Raw genomic sequence first — 24,826 nt, 5'->3', positions numbered from 1 at the left:
GGAATAGAAGACTGCTTTCAACCAGGCCTGCAGAGGCCCTTGAAAGCCAAGTAAATTCCAGAATTAACCTGGACTCCTGGAAATGAGCTGGGTTCACGGGAGTTCTTCAAAATTTGGAACTTTTCCTTGCCCAAAGCTGTAGGGAGCAGGAAAAAGGGTGGAACTGATGTAAAACTACCTGAGGCTTGGGCCATGGTATCTACCTGGCTCTGAAACTTGTACACATACATCCCTTCTCCCAGCAGAGGAAATTCTTAGGGAAGTCTGCTTTCTGAGTTAAGGAAAGGGCAATAAAGGCTGGTGTCAAGGTGTGAGGTATTTGACTGAGAAAGCTTTCACTAGAACCCATTTCAATTCAGTTCTGATAATAAATTCCTCAGGCTGGAGGTCAGGCTCATGAAAGACTATTTCCAAAGCTCATCTCTGTCTTCTCTTGATATTACAAGCCTCCATCCTTCCTCTCCACGCCATCCCATTAAAGCAATTTGCTAGGTTTCTTGATACTCCCATCCCCCATAAAATCAAAGTCTTGAGGGATTGAAAGGGCGCAAGGCTGACATCCTCTTGTATCTGGGAAGAATGGAACCAATCTTCCCTAGATTCAAAACAGAGACATTATTACCATGAACAATTGTGATCTCTCTGCCCCTGTAGAAATCTCCCAGGGTCACGGTCGAGCCCTGTTTGGAAGCTACCACTCGAACAGTCCTCCTACTGTCTAAACAATCCAAGTAGGGGTCCCATTCCAGGTTTCTTTTGCTGAGAGATTGGGCCCGGGGAGAAGACATGCCCAAGGATTCCCCCATGCGATCCTGGCAGTAGGACTTGAATTTCCACTGCACGACTGCAGGCTGATGGGAAGACGTGGAGAAGTGGCAGCGAAGCACAGTGGGCTGGAAGAGCATGGCCACCTTCTTCTTGTCGGGCACTGTGACCTGAAGGCCTCCAGCTATGGCTGCAAAATAGAATGAACATGTCCAAATGGTATCAGTGTCCTGGACCTCACCTCACATATCATAGGTGTGCCTTTCCACCTTACCTCCCTAACCTGTCTCTCCCCTTGTTTTCTCCATCACAATGAAGAGCATCAGTATCTACCTGGTTGCCTTGTCCAGAAACCTGCCTTCACTCCCAGTGTCCAACTGGTCACAAAGTCGTGTCAACTTGACCTCTTAACATCTTTAATATTTCCTTCCCCTTCTTTAACCCCACTACCGTTGCTTGTGTGTACGCTCTCCTCATTTCTTGCTTATAATTTTGCAATAATCTCTCGTCTGGTCTCCCTGCTGGCAGTTGCCCACATGCAGTCCATTCTCCTTGCTATAAGTTCAGGTTATCTTTCTAAATCTGACTGTTATGACCCTCCTTCTTAAAACCCTTCACTCATCCTCCATGGCCTTCAGGACAAAACCCAAAGTTCTTGGCAAGGCATTTAAGGTGCCCCATCAACTACTCCTCCTCTGCCTCACATCTTGTAGCACGTCCATTTGAGCACCAACCTCCGATGATACCAAACTAACGGTTCCCCCAAGTGGGACATGGTATATCACACCTCTAGATCTTGATATTTCTTGTTTATGGAATGCTTTTTCCTCACTTCTCTTCCTGAGAAACTCTTTTCCATCTGTCAAAACCAATTCAAAGGCTTCTTGTCCAGTCTTCTGTGACCAGTCAATCCATTTGTCACTTCCTCCTTTGTGCCATCAGTATCCCCAGCATTCTCCTCTAGACATTTACTATAATAATTTTGTAATAATTTTATACTTATTTTCATGCCTCCATCAGACTTGTCGGGTCAGGTAAGGAATGTGTCTTATCTTGCTGTCCTGGGTGAAACCCATAGATACTCAACAGCTATTTGATAAATGAGGACAGTGAAGCCAGGACATATGACTTCAGGAGGAAGTGACTTCCCTTCCAGCTGGTGACCCAGCAAACAAGACAGAGATTAAGGGGGAAAGAAGGCTTTGAGAGGAATGGAGAATTTTGGATCAAAAGCAGTAGACTAAGTTCAAAAGCTTTGAAGGGTAATCAAAAAAGGGTGGGGGGAGACTAGAAAGCAGATGAGAAGTTTAAGTGTTTAAAAAGATCAGTTTGAGGCTTGGTGTCCAAGAAAGAGAGGGAAATTTCAGTGAATGAAAGCCCAGGGGAGTGTTTGAGAGGCAAAGGGCTTCTATGAACTCAATGGTAAGATCTAGAAATTCCAGGCAAAGAGAACATAACTTCTTCAGGTGAATGGGAGAGTTAAGAGTTTCTAGCTTGATCTAAGGTTAGAAGCAGAAGTAGAATCACGATGAGAGGCAGAAAAACGGAATATGAATAGAAAGACATGATAAAGAGGTTCAGAGTTGAATCCAGGAGCCTGCCAAGCCAGCTTCAGGTAGCTTGAGGCAAAGAGTTTCACCCTAGAATTGCAGGTGGACTTGAGACGTACAAGAAAGGGCTAGTTTCCAGGGGAAGCCTGCTGTTCTTCACTATTGCCCATGGTCCCAATGACATCCCACAAAGCAAACTCACTCTCACAGCTCAAACATGCACTTATTCATGAAACTGTCTTTATAGAAGCTCTCTTAACAAGGGCAAGATACCATATTTGTACCTACTTCTGAGTTCCAGACCAGTGCCTCTCTTCCATGAAAGCACTGTGAAAACTAGGTTCTAATTCCTGTTAGGGAGAAAAGGTTTCTGCATTCTATGGAATTGGGAAGAGAATGCAACAGAATATTTGAGATTTAGTGTTTCGAAACACTAAATCTGAAATAGTGCTAAACACTAAATAGTGCTCGATAGCTACTATGGAATAAATGAAGGAATGGGTGAGCAAATGAATGACTATTAACATGGGAATTTCTAGGACTTTGCAGAGAAAACGGGTTAAATGACTTATAAACAGCATAGTATAGTAAGAGAGCATTGGCATCAAAAGATAGGGCTTTGAATCTCATCTGGCCATTGTACTAATGGTGAGACCTTAATGAAGCCTCTTAAGCAATACTCACCTGTAAAATGAGCCTCATATTCCTTACTCAACAGAGTTGTTAACAAACCTTATCTCTCTCTCTGGGCGCCTGCAGAGAGTGAACTCTATAACAGAGAACCTTGACCATGACCAGTAGAGGGGAGATCTCAAATGCAAATCCTACCTCACCTTTCCTGCCTTTTGCCTCGCCTCCCATTCTAAGGCTCCTGAATCTCGATGAACATCCACCACTAATAGGTTTGATTACAGCCAAATTATGTAGATCAGCCCCACTGAGGGGCAAATAATTCCTAGAAAAGAACCCCAGCTCAGAAAAGAACCCTAGTTCCCAGGCTCCACTGCTTCCCTTCACCACCCCCAAATGTTGGTGTGGCTGATTCCACTCTTTCCAACTCACACACCTGGATGAGGAAAAGGCTTTTTTTTTTTTCAACAGTTTCTCCTTAAATTCTATTGCATTTATTTTTAACCTTGTAGTTCTTCTTCAAAACCTTATTCACGCTCCAGTTTTCCAGGTAACAAAATGGGACAGAGAGTTGAAGTGTCTTCAGTTAGCAGTGGTTGAGACTGGATAACCAATCACAGGCGTTGTTCCCAGCACAATGCTCGGTAGTTGACCAACCACCCTTCTTCTCTGCTACCTATTCAGGCTCTTCTTGGGAAATCACATTTCCTTAGCATTCCAAGATAAATGAAACCAGCGAAGGAGGCAGGTGCAGACAAAAGTGTTGGGGGGGGGGTTGTTTTTGGTTTTTTTGAGAGAGTTAAGTATGGGGTTTTCTTCATTAGATGATTACTAAGAATAACCCCCTCCTCAGCTCTGTTCTCTGTTAATGGATTAGCTACTTGACCAAGCCATTCAGCTCCCTTAATTATCATTTTTTAAAATTGTGCACTCCCTTAATTATTAATAGAGGTTAGTCAATTCACAGCTTCTATGACACACACATAAGTTCATGTTCCAAAGAATAAAGAATATGTTTCCAGAAACATCTGCCTCTTTACAGCATGATAATTAAAGGCATGGATTTTAGAGTGAGTCCTAAGTTAGAATCCAAGCCCTACCACTTCCTAGCTGCATGACATAAGGCAAATTACTTAAGTCTTAGGACTTTCAGTTTCCTTACTGGTAAAACCAGAATAATAGTAACTATCTTATGGAGCTGTTTGAGGGTTAAATAAGATTTTATCCTGGGCTTCCCTGGTGGCGCAGTGGTTGGGAGTCCGCCTGCCGATGCAGGGGGCGCGGGTTCGTGCCCCGGTCCGGGAAGATCCCACATGCCGCGGAGCAGCTGGGCCCGTGAGCCATGGCCGCTGAGCCTGTGCGTCCGGAGCCTGTGCTCCGCAACGGGAGAGGCCACGACAGTGAGAGGCCCGCGTACCGCAAAAAAAAAAAAAAAAAAAAAAAAGATTTTATCCTAAGCACTTAGGATAACACTGGTATACAGTAAGCACTCAATAAATGTAGCTGTTGCTGCTCCTGGAAGCTGGAAACCGAGGGTACCCTGAGTGTGTGTACACATACACAGAGATGTATATATATGCAGGTATAATGGAAACCTTGGGAATCTAAGCTAAGGATAGATCTGGATAGCTGGAGAGGACAGATCTAGGAATTTCAAGGAAATGTCAGTTTATTGGATCTTTGAGGACCATAAAAGTGAAGAGTTAGAGAGAAAGCTGAAGATGCCAATCCCTGTGTTAGCTCTAGAAGCATCAAAATGTAGGATGAATGCCACCCAGGTCCCAAGCCTGCCCAGGCCAAACCTATTAGGAACCCCATTCCCACTGGAGGGTAAGGTCTAGAATTGCTCTTCTGGCCCTAACCCTGGATTCTGGGCGAGGGCAGGGGTTCCTACACCCACTGAGCCACATGTCTTTCCCTCAGCCTGTGTTTATGTGAGACTGTGTTTCCACCTGATTTGCAATCCACTGGTACCAAAGCCTTGCCCTGAGTTCCATTCTGCTTGCCTGGGCTCTGATATAAGCCCTTCTCCTGAGGATTAGGTTTTGTTCCCTCTATCCTCACACATGACTGATCCATATCTGAAACTGTAACCTTGCTATCCACCCAACTTCAAAAACTACCTCTCATGGGACACCCACTCCTACCCCAGATCGGGCCCTTCAGAGATAGGAGCTAATTTGGATGAGGACCAAGATTGACAGTTCCCCAGGGACACTGAGATTTGGCCTGGGAACACCCTCCCTCTGACTCCAATTCCCAATAGATCTGCCCTGGGGCTAGGTTAGTATCCTGAACTTGGGTCCCACCTCTTATAGATTTTTTTTGTTTTTCTATGTTACCACCTGTCAGATGCCAAAAACCTAGTACTTCTTATGCTGGAGTCTATACAGGCTAATAAGAATACCTTTAAATGCCAGGTAAACAAATTAAAATTTTTCAGCCTCTTTGTAATGTTCACCTGTGCATTTGATTTAAGAAATCTTATTCTCCCATGGTTCCAACTACCCGTTATGTCTCAGACCCTCAACTTCATGAAACCTCATCTGCACGTTTAACAGATACTTCAAATTAAACATATCCAAACTTTGTTCATCATCTTCTCTTTTCCCACCTCAACTCTTGCTTATAAACCAGTCTTTCTTGTCTCCCTAGCTCTTTTGCCAGTATGCTCACTGTCCTATCATCGTAGATAGAACTCATAGCTTTGATCATCTCCTCTTTGGCTCTAACGATATTCAGTGGCCACTAATTCTAAATCTCTCTCAAATTTGACCCTTCTCTTTTCCCATGGTCACTCCTAGTGGGAATAAATCAAGTTTCTATTCCTTCTACCAGGAAGTGATTATGAAACACTTACTGTATGTTAGAAATTGTATTAAGTGCCATGGAGTATCTTAATAAATTCTCTCCAAAAATCCTGTAAAGTCGGTATTATCATTACACCCAATTTACAGATGAAGAAACTGATCCTCAGAAACTGTATGTATCTTGCCAAACACCTCAGGGTTAGCAAGTGACAGATTTGAACCCAGGTTGACTGGCCCCAAAGCTCTTACTATCACTTTACACAAGTCCTCATTACATTTTTGGTTTTATAATAGCCTCTTCAGTGGTCTCTCAGCCCGATGTACTCTCCACATTTTTTCCATCTAGAATATTCTTTTTTTAAAAGACTGATCGAATCATGTCAGGCTATGAGGCCTCCAATGACTTCCCATTCCTTTAGGAGAAAACCCAAATGCCTTGACACGGCATGTAAGGTCTTCTCCATGATTTGGGCCCATGCAAGTTCCAGGCATACTAAGATGTTTTCCATTCTTTGACTATAAATATGTTATTCTCCCATCCTGGGGAAACATCAGGGCATGTAACTGAGGAGTTTCTGGGAGGTAGACTGAAAGAAGCACTGAGTGTGTGTCATGCACACACGTGAACAAACACGTCCTGGCACAATGGGAAGGCTGGGAGTCTGAGTCCAGGCAGGGGTGACACCATAAGGGACTTGTGTTTTTAAGCTCTTATAAGAACACTTACAGGAGTATGGAAAGAATCCATGTTTCATCCTACAAAATAAAGCAAGTATCCCAAAAAACTGGAAAGAGTAAAGTAAGTGAAGTATGTCCTATATCATACTATATAGAATACATCTGTAAAAATTAGGATTCCTGACTGAAAGAAGCACCGGAAGACATACTGAAGATTGAAGATCACAGGTGGTTTTCTACATTTGCAGAGGAGGGAGTCATCATTCTTAGACCACCAGACCATTCCTTCTGTTTTTATTGTTCCCCTGATCCTCAGGAAAACCGCCCTTGGCTATCTAATACAAATTCATTCAAAAATATGTTTTAAAATACAATGTTACATTCTGGGAACACAGATTTAAAAGACCAGTCTCTGAGCTTGAGAAATTCAATATAAACTTGGTTTCTAACTCTAAGGTCCCTGAGGGCAAGGACCAGGATTGGTTGATTCTGTACCCTCAGTATACAGCAAGCTCTATTTTATGGAATGAATATGTGGAATGAACAAATGAACAAGTGAATCGGAAGGGCCTTTCTTAGCAGGTGGTCCTCAGTGCAGAGAATGGATTCTGGTCAATAACTAGGAAAGCTGCCTAAAAGTAGAGTGATGAGTGACAGCTCAGAGCATCAGCTCCCATCTCAGCTAGTCACCAGGGGTACCAAGTCACCAGGCCAGGGAGGATCAGCTCCAAGTGCAGACAATGCCTCACTGCATGTGGCAAAATAAGTTCCTGCCCCAATTCTCATGTAAAGAAAAGGATTCTATACATGACGAATTGTGTTCTTGCAAGGATAACAAAAGCAGTATCTACAGAAATGCTGTTCTTATTTTAGTACTTTCATTTTTTTCAAAGCAAGTTCCTTTTCCCCACTAGTTGTAAGCTATTCCTGCCAGCATCTTTGAGAGGCAGATCTATAAGCACAGCCCCATTTTAGAGAAACAAAGATTGCTGCTAAAGATCATGGAAAATTATCATCACCACAGACAGGCATCTTTAGAAATTTTGTATCAAGCTCACCCATCCCTTAACTCTTGAACTCCCAGAAGTGGGATTTGACCTCAGAATTGCCCATTCACGAGCATATCTTGGCTTTCAGACTCCTAAGTTTTTTCTTCATCCAGTATGACAATACACATCTTCCTTTTCCTGCCTTTAAGTTAGATCTTTAAGAAATTCATCTTTCTGTCCTCACATTTTTAACATACTGTCCCAATTTCCTAGGACATTGTTTTAGGAACAATTAATGGGCAGGTTTTCTAAGTGTAAGAGATGGATAAGGAGTGTCCGAGCATCTCCACTAGGTTTGGTCCATGGTGTGTCCATCTCTTAGTAGCAATGTCAGCATGGGAAGCAAAGCATTTTGGGAAATGATGACCCACAGGCTCAATTTTTAAAGACAAAACACAGCTTGAACCTTTTTTCCCCCAGAAGTAGAAACCATTCATCTTCTTGATATAGTTGGGTTAAATAATAAAATAAAAAAGCCTTTACCGGGCTTCCCTGGTGGTGCAGTGGTTGGGAGTCCGCCTGCCGATGCAGGGGTTGTGGGTTCGTGCCCCGGTCCGGGAAGATCCCACATGCCGCGGAGCGGCTGGGCCCATGAGCCATGGACGCTGGGCCTGCGCGTCCGGAGCCTGTGCTCCGCAACGGGAGAGGCCACAACAGTGAGAGGCCCGCGTACCGCAAAAAAAAAACAAAAAACAAAAAAAAGCCTTTACCAAGAAGAGTAGACATTTCCTTGCTGTTTGCCTATTTTCTAAGCCTAGTTCTCCAGCTTGCCTATTAGTCCTGCAAGTTACTCAATTTCCTTTCAATAAATGTCTTTCCTGCTTAAATTGGACAGAATCAGTTTCTCTTGTTTGCTACCATAGTACCTAATGGCTTGATCCATTTTAGGGTTAGGGTGACCAGATGTACTATTTTGAGATAATAAAAAATACGACAGCATTCTTGCATGTTTTCTCCCCAAAACTCCTAAAGGGCATCAGTATCTCCCCCCCTTTCCATGGGGCTAAAGTAGACACTGGTGCTGCCCTCGCCCAGGTGGGCATTGCTCATGGCCTAGTTATTATTCGCTGCCAATAACTCTAGCGCTTGTGCACACCGAGCTTGCCATTCATTAAGCATATGTTCTGTGTGTCCCATGGAGCCATGCTTTCCCATTCTCTGCCACCACTGTGCAGATGAAAGCAAGAAGCATATCTCCTTTCTGTCTGATTGCCTCGTCTTCCAGAGATCTGAAATGAGCTCGTGGGTAATGTCTAGCTGGCCCACATGCTGTTCCAATACGACTAAAGCAGTACTAAAAGAGGTCAGTCTCTACCCTGCAGGGCCAAGGTGCTTTGGAAGCTGTCCTGATTCATTCAGGTGGGTCAGACTTCTAGGATGGATCAGCCATTTGGACAGAGAAAGCTCCTGTATGAAAGCTCTTCTCCACTTTTATCAACTTGTTACCTGTATTTCCAGTTTAGATCTCTCACCCAAGCTCCAGACCCAAATATATAACTTCATTCTCCATCTGGATGTTATACAAGCACCCCAAACTCATCATTCTATAGATGGAGATGCTAACTGCTCCCTTCTTTTAGTAACAGAACTTCCCAGGTTTTAATCTGGCCAGCCAAGCCAGCCACATACTACATTTCCTAGCCTCCCTTGCAGCTAATTGTGGCCATGGGACTAGATTCAGGACAAAGGTATGTGAGGAGAAGTGATGCGTGTTATTTCCATGCCGCCTCTCTGAAAATAAACTACTTGCCCTGACCCTCTGCTTTCCTTGCTTCTGCTTGCTGAAGAGTAACTATCACTGGAGCAGTCTTGGGAGCCACATGTTGGGAATGGTAGACTCTGTCCCACTAGATCTCTACTGTTACGGGAGAGAGAAAAAAAAGAACAATTTTGTATGAGTTACTACATTTTAGGGTGTTTTTGTTATAGCATCTTAGGCTATACTCTAACTAATCTAATGAAAAAAACTGAACTTGTCTCTCCCTCCCTTACACGTTTCTCTTCCTATATTAGTTCATGTCCACAAATGGCATCCCCAGCAGACCCAAGCCAGGTACCTGGAGGCATCTTTGATACTCCTGTCTTTCAGCCTCCGCATCCAACCAACCCAGGACTATGGACTACTTCCTCCATCTCTGGTCACTCTGTCCACTTCTGTCTTCTCCACTGCACCACAAGACTTCAGGATCTCATCATATCTTGCCTCTCTTTCTGTAAGGGTCTTCTAGCTGGTTTTTGCTGCAAGTCTGCCTATGTCTAATCTACCCTTCACACTGAGGTGCAAATGATATTTCGAAAATGCACATCTGATTACAGCACTCCTTTGCTCTCACCCTTTTAAAGACTCCCTCTAGGCATTCAGAGGTACAAGGGCCCATTTCAGATGGGGCCACTCTCTTCCATTTCTCCTGCACCACTAAATTCTCCAGCCATACTAAAATATTTGTACTTTTTGAAAAACATCATGTCCTCTTTTGATTGTTGGCTTTTGCACATGCTGTTTCCTCTGTAAATTTCCCTTTTCTCCGTCCCACTCTTTCTCTAGTAACTCCTACCTATCTTTCCGGACTTCCTCAGCTAGCACTTCCTGTAGATGCTTCTTCTTGCTCTTATAGCAGTCATATTACCCTAGAGAATCACATCACCTTGCCCAAGAAGTTCCTATTTAGTCATCTGGCTCTGCCATTAATAACAAGCTCTCTCCTTCAGGCTTTTAAAAAGTCTGCTACGTAGTAGGTACTCAACACATTTGTTGAATGATTTAACTCAGTTGATAGATTGTATTATTTGTTCCCAGTTAGTTTTCCCTCCTCACTCTTAGATTGTTCCCTGGAGGTAGAGTACACTTACTACTCCAATGACTAGAGGCTTGGCCATGTGACAGGCTTTGGTCAATGGAATATGAGTACATGTACCATAAGACTTGTCCAAGCAGAAGCTTAAAAGGCATTTGTGTGGTTTGGCTCTGTGCCCTCCCCCTACCCACCTTGAGTCCTCCACCATGAGAACAGCATGCCTAGATAGTGGCTGATCCTTCATCCTGGGCCTTGGACTAAGAAGACATTTGGAACTGAGCCAAGTCCACCAATTGGCTACAGTTGACCTGTAACTGACTGCAGCTCTCATAGAACACGAGCGACTAAATGTTTGGTGTTGTGAGCTGTTGAGATTATGGGGTTGCTTGTTGCTGCATCAAAATGCTGACTAATATTCCTATTTGGGGTTCATAATAAGTATTGAGAGCTTACTATTTGCCAAATATTGTGCTACGAGTTGTACATAATTTCATTTTAATGATCACAACAACCCTATAAGGTAAGTTAGCTTCCCCACTTTAAAGAAAATAAGGTAAACTATTAGGTTAGTATTCAAATCCAGGTCAGTTTGAGCCTCATCCCTCTCCCCCAACAGCCCCCTGACGATCCAAGGGCAAAGGAGGAGTAACGATGCAGGATCCCAGTTGAATGTGAAGGTTCTACTCCTATTTTAGAGAACCATGTCCTGCAGGGCTCTAGCTGCTGTAGGAGAACAGGGAAGCAGCATGTTCTTCTGAGTTCTTCCTTGTTCCATGGCCCATAAAGAACTCTAGTTATCCAAAATGCCTTCTTTCATTCTCAGGAAGCCAAAAGCCATCTTGAAGACCAAGATTTTAAGCGTACATATGCCACAGTGACATCCTGTGTAGCTCCTGCGTGCACAGTACCAGCCCCTAGTCCCAGAGGGGCTCTGACATGCCAGCAGTCTCTGCTGTCACAGGGTCACATCCACTGCTCTCCCGTGCCTCACTAGAGCACTCCTCATTCACTCTTTTCCTGTAGATCTTAGGATTTAATTAGAAATACTAAATGCTATTCTTTATCATTTCTCCCTGTAATATTTCCCTGAGTTCTATGAACTCTGAGCCTCACTACCCAATGCCCCATAATAGATACCATGTATGTTCCCTTAAATCAGGAGTTCCAGTTTCACCCACCTTAACCAGAAAATAATGTTTCTCTTGGATTCAGGCATTTGAAACAACCAAGTCATATGTAAGTCAGTGACACTATTTCTTATGATAATCAATAAGATACCATAGACTTAGACAAGTCATTTACTCTCTTTTATGTATAGGTAGGTAATATCAGCCTTACTTACTTAGAAGGATCAAAAGGGATAATGTCCATGAAAGCCATTTAACACATAGAAAAGCATTACAGTATCTAAATAAGCAAGAGCAACAATCAGATCATACCTTTCTTTATATTCCTGATTGGCGGTAAGTTGATATAAGAGCTAAAATAGTTGGAAGGGGTGAAGAGTGTGTCCTGGAACAAGAAGTTGAGACTAGAAGGGACGTTCTAGGGCCATGTTGGCTAGAGTAGGATTAATCTCATCTGGCCCAAAGCACTTGCCTTGCTTCAGCAGTCCCCAGTATGACTACATTTAATTGTTCAGAGTGGACCCTATCCTGTCCACCAAGCACTCAGTGCTACTCCACTTGTTCCTCTGAAAATGGTAACAAGAGCTCTCCCTTCCCAGCTGCCATTTTTCATTCCAATCATTAGTGGTCAGGGAAAGGCTGAAGACAAATGGGGCTCCCTCCATGGCTCCTCACTAAGGATCTATTGCTTTGTAAGTCTGATTTCCAACTCATCAAAGTTAAATGGAGAAAAGTTCAGAACCATAGAATCTTAGAGCTGAAAGTGACCTAAGATGTGACCTCATTCAAAAGATTATAATACATGCAACCCCGTGTTCACTGCAGCTTTATTTACAATAGACAAGATATGGAAACAACCTAAGTGTCCATCGCTTCATGAATGGATAAAGAAGGTGCCATGTATATTTTTTATATGTGTGTATATATATATATATAAAATTTATATTTATATACATGTACACACAATGGAATATTATTCAGTCATAAAAAAGAATAAAATCTTGCCATTTGTGACAACATGGATGGACCCTGAGGTCATTATGTTAAGTGAAATAAGTCAGAAAGACAAATACTGTATGATCTCACTTATACATGTAAACTTTAAAAACAAAAAAACGAGCTCATAGATACAGAGAACAGATTGGTGGTTGCCAGAGTTGGTGGGTGGGTGAAGGGGGTCAAAGTCTACAAGCTTCCAGTTATAAAATAAATAAGTCCTGAGGATATAATGCACGGCATGATGACTATATTTAATAATACTGTGTTGAATATTTGAAAGTGGCTAACAGAATAAATGTTGAAAGTTATCACAAGAAAAAAATTTGTAACTATATATGGTGATGGATGTTAACTAGACTTACTGTTGTGATCATTTCATAATATATACAAACATGAACTCATGTTGTACACCTGAAACTAATGTTACATGTCAATTATATCTCAATGAAAAAATAAAATTACATGCCAAAAAGAAAAAAACTGATCATAAGACCCAGATCCCATGGATATACAGTTAATTTGTGAAGAAGATGGGACTGGAACCCAATCCTCAAATCCCAGGTCAGGGTTCTTTCCACTAACCAAGTCCTGGTACTAATGCTACTAACGCTGTACTAAGCACTAGGTACTTGAACTAAGACCACAGCATGGTACTAGCATAGTGTTGCACTAGGACTACTAGAACTAATAACCAAATCTGTATAAACTAGCCATTCAGCAGAATCATGAATCTAAAGAGTAATGGGGATACTGAAGCAACCCCCCTCTCCTAGTCTAGAGAGAAGCACCCAGGCTGAGCATGGTGGGACATGGAGAGGGCTGTGACAAGATGCTGGAAGAAGATGCTCCGGTATGAAAAAGGTCTCTTCCGTGGAGGAAAGTAGAACAGAGGAGGGAGAAAAATTGAAAAGTATACAGGATCGGAAGGGAGATAATGGAAATTAAGGTGTCAGGAATCTCTGAAAGCAACTCTTCCTTCTCCAGGGCTAATTACACTTTAACCCTCCATACCCAAGCCCATCCTCTCATGGTCACCACGCATCTACCTGAATGCAAACCAAACCAGCCACCGTGTCTGGATACCTCCCTGCCTGCTGCAGGCTGGGTTAGAAGCCACCATGAGGCACCCACAACAGTTAGTGCAGATCTCTATCATGGCCTTTGTACAGGGTATTCCATAATTGTGTGATCACTGTTCCATCACTGGAGTCTCCACCATCAAACTGTAAGCTCCTTGAAGGCAGGGCTGTCTTATTAACCCCAGCACAATGCCTGGATGTGACAGTAACTCAGCAGCTGACTGTGTGTGAATAAATGTATTAACTCAGCCATCACCTCTTTGGGAGTTTGTTTCCGAGCTGCTCCACTCCCACCCCAGGTTTCAGGCACGTATGCCTCATCCGTGCTCTCGTAGCACCTGTGCAGCTCTCATGGCTCTTATCATAGGACCTCTTACCTCCATATCAAAATTACCTGAAAACTCATTTGACTCACTGACTAGACTGACAACTCTTTGAGGGCAAGGACTGTGTCTTTTCTCTCTCTATTCTCAGCACCTATCATAATACTTAGAAACCACAGGAATTCAATACAGACTTGGAGAAAGGATGAATAAATGAATGAATACAACCAAAAGGGTACCAAAAGAAATGCTAATAGAACAAGCACTCTTCGTCACAGAGAGACCCAAAAGAGTCTCCAGGAAGACGAACTGCCTGCTCCCAGAGTGTCGCCACAGCTCTGGCGTTTCTTGCAGCCTCTGCTGCCAGGAAGGGCTGAAACGCCATCCATATTCAAGAACAAAGACAGAGTGAACCCTCCTCAAGTCCTATTGCTAGATGGTACCTGTTGCTAAAAGAGCAGCTGGTAAGCATTTTGTTTCGTGCAAAACGACAAGGACAACAACAAAACAATTTATTACAGGAAGCAGCATCACAATGACAATGAGAAATCATGAGGCTAAATATACAGCAGAAAAAAAATACAGAATTTTTGTAATGAAAGACGAGGAAGGAGCTGCTAGAGTCTGAGGAAAAAAGCCTGAAGTGTTGATTAGAAATTGCTCAGCCTGCATGAAAAGAGAGAAACTAAGGGCGGGGGGGAGGGGAGGAGAGGAAGAGATAGAGAAGAGAGAGAAAGGGAGGGAGAGGGAGAATGAATGTGGTTTTTTTCCTGGCTCTCTGACTCATTTTTAATCTGTCCTTTCCTTTCTCCCTCCCCTTCCACCACCCACTCAAGAGAGGATTCATTGATTGGGCTGGACTGAAATGTCTTACCTTTGCTCTGTGAACAATGAGTCTGAATCCATCTCATCCTTGCTGCTCCTCTCTCTTCCCTCCCTCCCTCTCCCCAGACGCCATTGTTAGCTGCTTCACTTTGCTGAGGCTGAGGCTTAGGCTTGTCCACGGTGGGATGCGGGGGGAAGGGGAAACTGGGACCAGGGGATGCCAGTGGGATCTCCGGAGCCAGGCTTACTTGCAGAGGCTGGAAGTCCCAGCCCTCTGACAGCTGGGATGGCCCTGATAACTAACCTGTTGCCTGCTTCCAGGCAGGAGCAACCTCTCCAGGTGCGGATGGGAGAAAGCACAGACCAGATGAAGCAGCACCTTCCCTCAAGACAAAAACAACCCCCCCCACACACACACCCCACAAAGCTCAGAGAGGGAGCTCAGGAGAGTGCAAACAGGACTGGCCCGGGGTTTGCGAGGACTGGGTCTAGCGCCCGCTCCAACACACACTCGCTGTGTGCACATTGCCTCTCTGGGCCTCCATTTGTATAAACTGAGAGGACTGAATTAGATGGTCCCAGGGACCATTTCATGAAAAGCTGTCAGCCATCTAGCAAGGGCTATATGTTCCCCTTCTGCCCCATGCCCTGCAAATCCCTAGAGAGCTCTTTTTGGGTATACCCCAGGGTGTCTGGAAGAGCACCTCTGACTTGGGGACCCCTCCCCAGATGCCTAGCGGACTTCAGGGAGGCGGTGATAAAGGTTCGAGGCCAAAGTTCCCCTCAAATATGATAACTGAGAAGTAGAGGCAAATTAAGGACGTTCAGAATCAGTGAGGGTGGAAGTAGAAGGCACTGGGAGGCCAGGGGAGTGGGGAGACATGGATCAGGCAATCCCTGAAATTAGAGATGATTCATATTTGAATAATGTGGGAGGGATGAACTCATAGCAGCCAAGAGAAGAGGCTAACTCTGCTGAGGGACCCCTCCCCAAACCTAAGCCCCACAGGGGGCAAAAGCCAGTGTTAGGGACCCTTCATTAGGAATAGAAAGAAAAACTGAGGCAATCTATAATCTTATTCTGAAGCTAAGTGACATAGTGGTTTTGTCTTTCTTCTTGAATGTATTTTACCCTCTTTCAGTCACTTGCCTTAGATATTTTTATCTTGTTCTTCTTTTCCTACTGACTTGATTTTTCCCAGTCTTCAGTGCTCCCAGAGGGGACACAACTTTGTTCTTGGTGCTATTTTCCATTTTCTCTCCTGCCCTTCACTACCCCATCTTGTCTTCACCACTTTTCTGCTCCCTTGTTCCTCTCCTCCATCACTTGGTTCCACCTTGCTTTGAGTTGTTGCCTCAGACCCAGTCCAGACTACCCAAGCCTTCCTAACCCCTCCACCTCCACCCAAGGCAGGGCTGCTCTGTGAATCTCTCAGGGCTGCCCATTCAGCCTGGCCACCTATCTCTCAACCTCACAGATCATCCTGTGGGAACACGTGTTAGGAACCAGAGCCGGTCCAGACCTCAGGAGGGTGGGGAGAAAGTTCACCAAAAGGGAGGGGGAAACACAGAGGTCTCAGCTAGAGGAAGTGACTCTAATGCTAAGGGAAGGCCCTACCTTCTGAATGTCTCTGCAAATTATCTTTATTAGGGGGTGTTCCCACCTGTTTATGGGGGGAGGAAGGCTATTCTCTTCTATGGGACCACTCCCCAAATGGTACCAAATGCGAGTGGGGCCCTCAACTCCACAACCAATCAAGCCTCCATGCCCATGTCCTTCCTCATCCCCGCTCCCCTGCACACCTAGGAGCCACTGAAGAATGTCCCTGGGGCTCCCGGCTTCTCTAGGGAAGGAATTAAGAAGACACTCCTTTACTTCCAACCCCCAGAAAACCAGTTCTCTTAATTAATCAGTTTCCTCCGAGCTTTCATTTTTTTTTTTCCCAACCAGGCTTTTCCCAGGACTCACAGCATTACAAAGTCAAGATAAGACCGAGGAAGAACCGTTGTATGAAAGGAGAAATGCACACTGGAAAGAACAATCTCATATCTCGAATGAGTCAAAACACCTGCATCTCGATCCAGCTCACTTGATACGGGGTTTCTCCCCGCCTCCCCCATCATTCTAACACACACACACACACACACACACACACACACACCCCTCCCCCCACTTACCACCAGCCTGCTAAGCAGCTTTAAGCACAATGGGGGGTAACTGGGGGTGCGGTGGGTGGGCTAGGGTTAGAACAGTACCAGTACCGGAATACATATAAAGTTATCCGTCTCGGTAGAAAACGCCTCTTACCTGTTAGCCAGAAGAGAGCAACCCACGCCAGCACGACCCTGTCCATTTTCCCCAACTTCCCATCCAGATTAAGGAGTGAGGGAAGTGGGAAGCGACAGAGACGGGAGGATCGAGGTAACCGAGTGGCGGAGGCGACGGCGGGCGCGAGCGGGCCCCCGGAGTCCCTGGGCGCCGCCGCCCGGGCCGCGCAGGCGGGGCCCCGGGCTGACCGCGCCGCCGGCGGCACGCGCGCTGCCGCGGGCTCCCGGGGTCCGCGCGGCGCTCGGCTGCGCCTTCCCCGCGGGCTGGCGCACCCGCACGCCCAGGCAGCTCGGCCCACCGAGCGCCTTCCGGCCACAGAGCGCGCCGCGCGGGGGAGCTCAGCCGCCGGCTCCTGGCCCCGCCGCCAGCCGCCCCGGGGCTACCAAAGTTTCTCGGTCACGTGCACGCCCCTGCGGGCCGCAGGTCAGCGCTGAGTGACAAAGTACAGGGGGGAGAGGGGGCGCGGGGGAGGCGGCAGGGCGGGCTGCGCGGAGCCGGGAGCGATCAGCGCGGCTGCTCCCAGCGAAGCCAGCGTTCGGAACCCGAGCCAGAAGCGGGGTTGGGGACTCGAGGAGGGGGAGTCTGGGTACGCACGTGGCCAGGGACATTCTGAACTGGGACAGAGGAACCTGCGGGGACTTGGCATAACTTGTTGGCAAGGGTGTGCGCTTTCGCAGACCCCCCTGCCCTGCCCCTCCGTTCGGTTCCCTTTTTGACAGTGCAAGGAACCGAGGGGCTCAGCAGAATTGGAAAAGGTAGGCGGGAATCCCTCGTCGAAACTTTCTCCTGTTAAAACATTATGAGGTTAAAGCATTATGAGATAAGGGCATGCAGCTCTTTAACAGAAAATATGTAAAACCAGAATGAAATGAACAATTATACGGCTCACATTTGTACAACATTTAATCGCTTCTTGGCCTTTTGGCTAAAATCAGGCGCATTTGTACAACAGTTTGCAGGGCGCATTAACATGGATTACTCCGTTTCTTAAAAGGATCTTGTGTGTGTAGGAAAGGATTCTAAATGTATGTGTTTCGAGACAACCGAGAAATGTGTATGTTAACGAACATATTAAGCATCTACTAGGTGCTAAGAACCAAGGCTACAAAGATGAGGAAGACAGACTTCCTGCCATAAAGGGGCCTCATCTTGGGGCCCGGAGAGGGAGGTAGATCAGCACATTGAACACAAAACACATACTGGTAGTAAAACAGAGCAAATGCTATGATGGAGATCTGGAGAAAGGGCCCTCAGAACATGAAGGAAGGAGCAGTTTAGTGGGGAGTGGGGGAGAGTGGGCAACACCACAGTAAAGAAGGGGTAACATCCCAATTGGTATTTGCAGAATGGGCAAGATTTGTGCTATTGAGGGATGGGGGGTGGAAAGGGGACAGGTCAGGGGGAATTCTGGGCAGAGGAAAGAAAGGAGACAAGGCAGAAAGGTAGAAAATTCCTCTGAAAACAGAGTGGTTCTAGGCTTGAGGAGAGTTCCTGGAGAGAGACTCTAGATGCTTAGGAATGAATGAATGTATATGTGAAACAGAGATGAGATGTGAACATCAGAAATGTGAGAATTGACTCTGGTCTTTCATGGCTGCCTGACATTGCAATTCCCTTCTTATTTTCAAGGAATCCCAGCTATGGAAGCCAAAAAGTCTAGAGCAGTCTCCCCAACTGGGGACCCTCTCACTCAGAGCTTTTTGAACCTGGAGCACATGAGGCAAGAAGCAGAGTCAGCGGAGAATCAGTTTTGCTGCTGAGGTGGGCAGCTGGCGTCCAGTGTTCACAGGCCAGCCATGGCAGATGTCAGGCCATCAGACTACTGTGATGTGCGGTTTTTGGCTGTGCTCTTTGTCGTGTAGCCTCTCTGGGTTCCAGCTCACTTTCTACACCTGGCTCTTCAGACTTCCTGGCAATTCTGTGAGCCACCCCATATCCTCTTGTAAATTCTCTCTTTGCTTATTTTGGCCAGAGATGATTTCTGAAGCTTGCAATTAAGAACCCTGACTAATATGCTGTGTGAGAGAAATTTGGAGGATTATTTTCTTTCATATACAAAAGAAGGAAGGAAGGAGGGAAGGAAGGAAGGAAGGAAGGGAGGGAGGAAGGAAGAAAGGAAGGAAGGAAGGAAGGGGAAAATCGAAATAAAGGAGATACCTAACATTTGTGGGCTTCCTATTAGGTTCTAGACGCAGTCCTAGATGTTTCACAAGCTTTCTCGGTTAATCCTAATGAGGAAACTCGGGCCCGGAGAATTTAATTATCTTCTTAAGATCAGGTATCTAGCAGGTGGCAAAGGTAGGATTTGAACTGAGATCTTGTGGCTCAAAGCATATTCCCTTTGCACTATAAAACTGACATCTAGACCAGAGGGTTGATATGATGATGTATTTGTATCATCTACAAATTATTTACACACATTTACTGTGTGTGTGTGTATATGCATATGTGCCCATGAACACACAGCATAAGAGTTTGAATAGTGTTTAGTATTTAAGCATACATAACGATGGTATTTTATGCAAAACTTGGACATTAGAGTTGAGAAATTGGAAATGGGGGATGGACTGAGCTAAGGGAACCTGGATGTGCATGGAAAGTGGAAAGTGAGAGCCCACAGAAGTGAGCTTTGAATGTGTGCTTGGGACAATGGTATTATTTTGCTGTATTGGTGGAGGTAGCAGGATAGGACACCAGAACCCTGGTGCTCTTCCAAGTGTGGTGTTTGAACTTCGGCATCAGAATCGATAAAAGTGTTTGCTTAAATGCAGATTACCAGTCTCTACTAAAAACTATGAGATCAGAAATTCTGGGTGGGACCTGGAAATCTGCATTTTAACTGCCTTCCTCACATTCTTCTGAAGCTCACTAATGTTTAAGAAGCATTACTTAATCACTTTTTTGTTTTTCTGGGAGGCTGTTGAGTTGATGTTTGCAAATGAGCCTCAGATTCAGATCTGGTTAAGCTCCAGTGGTCCGTTTATCCTGGCCAAATGGGACAGGACCCCCATAGAGATGAATTTTTCACCGCCAAGGGAAGGGTCCGGATCCCCAACACTTCAAACGTTCTGCTGCAACCAGAGACAAAATGTCAGAATATAGGCCTGTGTGGGACCAGATCAGGATTCCCAGGAAGCCACAGCTGGAATTGTATATGATGGGGAGTGGGTGTGGACTGACGGGCGGCTTTGCCAAAGTTGCACCCTTTAGAACAGAATTAGGACATGGAGAAAAGAGAAGTGAACCACCGCAAGGAGACAGGCTGGTAGCTGGTAGCAACCACATAGTTATAAATATAATGCAGCTGAATCCTCTTTAAAACATGATTTCATTGCAGGCACATAGGCATGCATGCACATGAATTCTGCTGAACGTAGATCTTTTTAAAGCACACAGATAATATCACATTTCTACTTCTCTCTGATCTGTTCTTCCAGGAGGAATCTATGAGGTGTGACTTTAAAACAGATACCATGTTTCTTACCTAAGTTTTGTTCCTCTTTCCTTCCCTTGTGCTACCTTTTCAGTTTGTTAATGTTCCCCATCCCCCATATCTTCAAAACCACCTGCAATGAGTTATAATTTTTTTAAAAAAATCTAAATTAAAGTGATAAACTAAAATAAATAAACAAACAAACAAATACTGGAGACTCTAGGCACCCTGTACTGGAAACTGGAAACATTTTCAATCTGGAAGCCATTTCATATTGCAGAATAAATTGTTTCATTAAGAAAATGCTTTAAAGAAAGGAAATGCAAATATAAAGCACATGATGCCAAAGAATTTTAAAAAGCTCTACTGCCAAGAACAGTGGTAAGTATATAATAAGTAAAAGATTGGGAGCATGTACTGAAAATTTCACATACTTGAAGCATATTTAACCCAAGAGCGTGCTGTCTCAGGCTTCAAATCAAACTGCGGTGGTGCAGTGGGGGCAGGATTCCATGATGTCTGCTTGCCCCGTGCTGAGGCCAGACCCCACCAATGGTGGGCGGCTCCCACCTGAGCTAGCTCTCTATGCTATCCCCACAGAGGTCTACCCAAGGATAATGTGCAGACAAAAAGAGCAGAACATCAAACTATATTTAGGGCATGGTCTCAAATATGGAAAATGTATTTAAAAGAGATAATGGAAACAACAAAAGAGTAATAATGGTTATCTCAGGTAGGATAGTCATTCATTTATATTTTCTTCTTTAGATTTTCTACATGCTCTAATAGTTCTACAATGAAGAAGGAGTTGCTCGGACAAAAGATACAGCTGTGCCACAATTTACTCAGTCTCTAGGACATCCCTGGAGGAAGGAGAGAGTCACCAGGAAGGTGTGACGGGTGTTTTATCAGGCCTGTATCTTTAGCCAGATACAAAGCCCTCAAATGTACACCTGCACTCATTCTGTCTCAATCATGAGCTGTTAATCAAGTTAATTATGAGCAGTTGAAGCCCTGGGAGCCCTTAGTGACTGACAGTTCATCCTATAATTTCTCTGTGAGTTACAGAGCCAAAGATGAAGTAAGGCTGCTTCTCTTTTAGAAGCCCTATCTCCAGTTTCTGCTTTTGTTTTTGTTTCAGTGTTAGCCTCCTTAGGAAACCAGCACAGCATCAACAGCCCCCCAGATTAGCAGCAGAGCAGATTCCAGTGATCAAGCAGCATCCTTTAGCCCAAAGGGGGAATGATGAAGGGGGCCTGTCTTTCTGTATTTTATCCAGGCTTTGGATTCTAGGTCTTGGCGATTAAGCCAAAAGATTGCTTCTCAGCCCTAAGCATTCTCCTAGAGGCCTTCTCCCCTGGCACGGGTCAAAGACAGAGCCCAAGAGAGGGAAGTGAGCCAGAATAAGTATGTCATCCAATGACCTCACCCCCAGAAAACAGGCAGGTAAGGCAGCTGGAACAACAGAGTCAGAACACTGAACGGCACGAAGGGAAGCAGCTCTAGCAACGGAAGGGTCATTTGCGGGCCCTGGAAAGCTAGTGTTAAAGAACAGAAGCCTTGACCTTTGTGTTGGAGTTGTGGGGTGAGGCTCTCTCTTGAATCGTTAATTCTGTACTCCTACCCGATTCTGGGTGGGTGCCCTATACACAGAGATGATCAATATGTATTTCTGTCTAATTAATTACAACCTGTTCCAGGGCCTTCTTCCCTTTTCCTCATCTTCTCTTCTCTCTTGAATTCATGCATTTATTTATTCCATACACATTCACTGAGCACCTACTGTATTTTAGATATTATGCTGTCTAGAAATTCAAGATGAGTAGGAATTCAAATGAGTCATAGCCTCTTCTGTCAAAGAGCTTACAGTTGAGTTGTAGCCGTGTGTGTGTGTGTGTGTGTGTGTGTGTGTGTGTGTGTTGGGGTGGGGGAGAGACAGACACATGGCCTTTAAATGTGATAGTGTGACAGGGCCCATATTAGGACATGTTCTAGGTATGGTTTGGGAACAAAGGGAGAGGGGTCAGTTACCCGTCTGGAGTGCTGGTCAGAGATGTCTTCATGAAAAGGTGACCCCTGAGCTAAGTCTTAAACATGATCTGGGCAGAATTTCTAAAAGCAGAAATGGAGCAGGAGGTAGTGCAGATGCATAAGCAGTGGGCCAAGACGAGAGTGGGGCCAGCTGCCAGGAATATGAGTCAGCAGTGAGGCTGGAAAAGTTGGCTGAGGTCGGACCAAGGTGATCCAGGCTATCAGGTCTGGACTGAACTCTGCAGGCATTGGACCACCCATAAGGATATCTAAGCAGAAGAACAAGATCAGACCTGTATGTCAGCCAAGTTATTGTGGCCACAGGATGTAGGATGTATTGGTGGAAAGAGAGATAACAGGCAGAGGCCTCTTCCATGGGAGAGCTCATCACAAGAGCCCAAGAAGGAACAAGTACCAGAACTAAGCTATAGCATGGCAGGAATGAGAAGCAAATAGTATGTAAGAGAGACATTACAGGGAGACACAAGAAGTAGAATCCACATGACCTGACAACAGGTTGCGTGTGTATAGACTGAGCAAGCCAAGGAATCAGCAGACTTCAGGGGGAGTTACTCAAGAATGTGGTGTGCATTCAGGCAATATCTAGAGATGATGGGGAACTTGGAAATTCCCCTTTTTTGCTTTGGCAAAGCACCGTGTAATAAACATCCTTGAGCACCTATAATGAACAACTTGGAATACTTATGTTAAAGAAGCAGGGGTCTCACAGAGGTCAGAGCCGCTCATGGGCTGTGTGGCCTGGGGAAGGCACTTTACCACTCTGAGCCTCAATTCCTCACTCTGCAAAATGGGGATGATCATTGAATCTATTTCATAGGGTTGTTATGAAGAGGAGAGACGAGATTACGCTGTGCAGTGTTTAGCAGGGAGTCTGACACAGTAGCTTTCAATGAATGTTAGCTATTATTACTATTATTATTAGCACGGGTTGGAGGATGCACGTTAACCATACTGTCAGGGCCTTAATTTAAACTAGCATCAGGACAAAAATAGCATGAGGAAAAACATTTTCCTAAAATGCTGTTTCTTTTGGGGTGGTTTCATAATGCTCAGCTGAAAATCACACCTCATACTTAATATTTTTTAAAAAAAAAGTAGAAGCCATCCAAATTTCCAATGGCTTCTCACCCCTTTAGACTGAAATCGAAAATCCTCACAGTGACCTTATAAGCCCTGTATGATTTGGCCCAAGCTCCCTCTGCAATATCCTCTCTGCTCTCCCCCTTGCTCACTTCACTCCAACCACAGACTTACTTTGCTATTCCTTAAACACTCCTGACGTGTGCCCACCTTGGAGTTTTTGCACTTTCTACTCCCTTGGTCTGGAACGCTCTTTGCCTGACATCTTCATGGTTTGCTTCCTCACTTGCAGTGTTTGCTTAAATTTCATTTCTTCAAATAGAGGCTCTTCTGACCACCCTAAAATTGTCCCCTCCATCAGTCCCTATTCCCTTATCCTGTATTATCTTTCTTCATTGGACTTATTGTCCAATAAGATGTTCAGACATCTTATTATATACATAGTTGTTTCTTTCTTTATTGTCTGCCTTCCTCATTATTAGGTTTGTTCTGTTCAACTTATCATCGTGCCTGAAATAGAGCCTAGCACTCAGCAGACTCTTAATATTTATTAAATGAATGAAGCACTTCCACTCAGCAACTCTTCTCTTAGTTTCCGTGGTTTTCTCCCTGCTTCCTCAGACATTCCTTCTTCCTTACCTTTCCTGGGTTTTCTTTTTCTAACTGACTTCTAAATGCTGGTGTTCCTCAGGACTCCATCCTGGATCCGTTTTTCCTCTCTTCACTCTCAGCCTAAGCAGTCGCATCTATTTCCATGAATTTAAGTACCAGCTTTATGTGGCTTACTTCCAAATTCTATCTCTAGCCCAGAGCTCCAGACTTAGCCGATTGCCTGCTTGACATCTCCACTTGACTGTATAAATAGGCATTTCAAAAGTAACATGTCCATAACTGGATTCTTGATCCCCCCGGCCCCAACAAAAACCTGCCCCCCTCTAGAATTTCTGAATAGGAAGATCAATGTGGTTGGAAAAAGAGAAAAACTGTTCTGTTTACATAGGACTTTACTTAAGTAAAACTGGAAAAAAAATCAATTGTATCAAAGAAGGAGAGGAGGAGGTAATAGAATTATGAGGAGCGTTGGACCCTCTTTGGCACTAGCACAGTCCTCGCTATTTTACAAAAAGATACCACTTGCCACTGGGTTACCCGAGTCGAAACCCTAGGATTCCTCCCTTTCTCTTACTTCTGCAGCCAATCCATCAGCTAGTTCTGTTTTTCCACAAAGTACAATTGAAACCGTCCTCACCTCTCCATGTCTGCTCCATGTCTCTGTTCTAGGTCATCATCATCTCACGTGGA

The 24,826-nt window shown here is 44.8% G+C and overlaps 1 protein-coding gene across 1 annotated transcript in view; it reads right to left on the bottom strand.

Moving 5' to 3' along the window:
• ILDR2 (immunoglobulin like domain containing receptor 2) overlaps nt 1-17,045 on the bottom strand; it is a 58,609-nt gene extending 41,564 nt beyond the window's left edge. The window contains exons 1-2 of the mRNA XM_060134099.1: nt 16,939-17,045; nt 623-955 (exon numbers count right to left, since the gene is read on the bottom strand). Of these exons, the coding sequence (XP_059990082.1) occupies nt 623-955; nt 16,939-16,984 (379 nt within the window). The 5' untranslated portion in view covers nt 16,985-17,045. The remainder of the gene's footprint in view (nt 1-622; nt 956-16,938) is intronic.
• Nucleotides 17,046-24,826: the final 7,781 nt, after the last annotated feature.

The sequence above is a fragment of the Lagenorhynchus albirostris genome, chromosome 2 (genome assembly GCF_949774975.1).
Source record: "Lagenorhynchus albirostris chromosome 2, mLagAlb1.1, whole genome shotgun sequence".
In the NCBI taxonomy this organism is placed as follows: Eukaryota; Metazoa; Chordata; class Mammalia; order Artiodactyla; family Delphinidae; genus Lagenorhynchus; species Lagenorhynchus albirostris.
The sequence above is the reverse complement of the archived record's forward strand: the minus strand, read 5'-3'. Positions and strand labels throughout refer to the sequence as shown.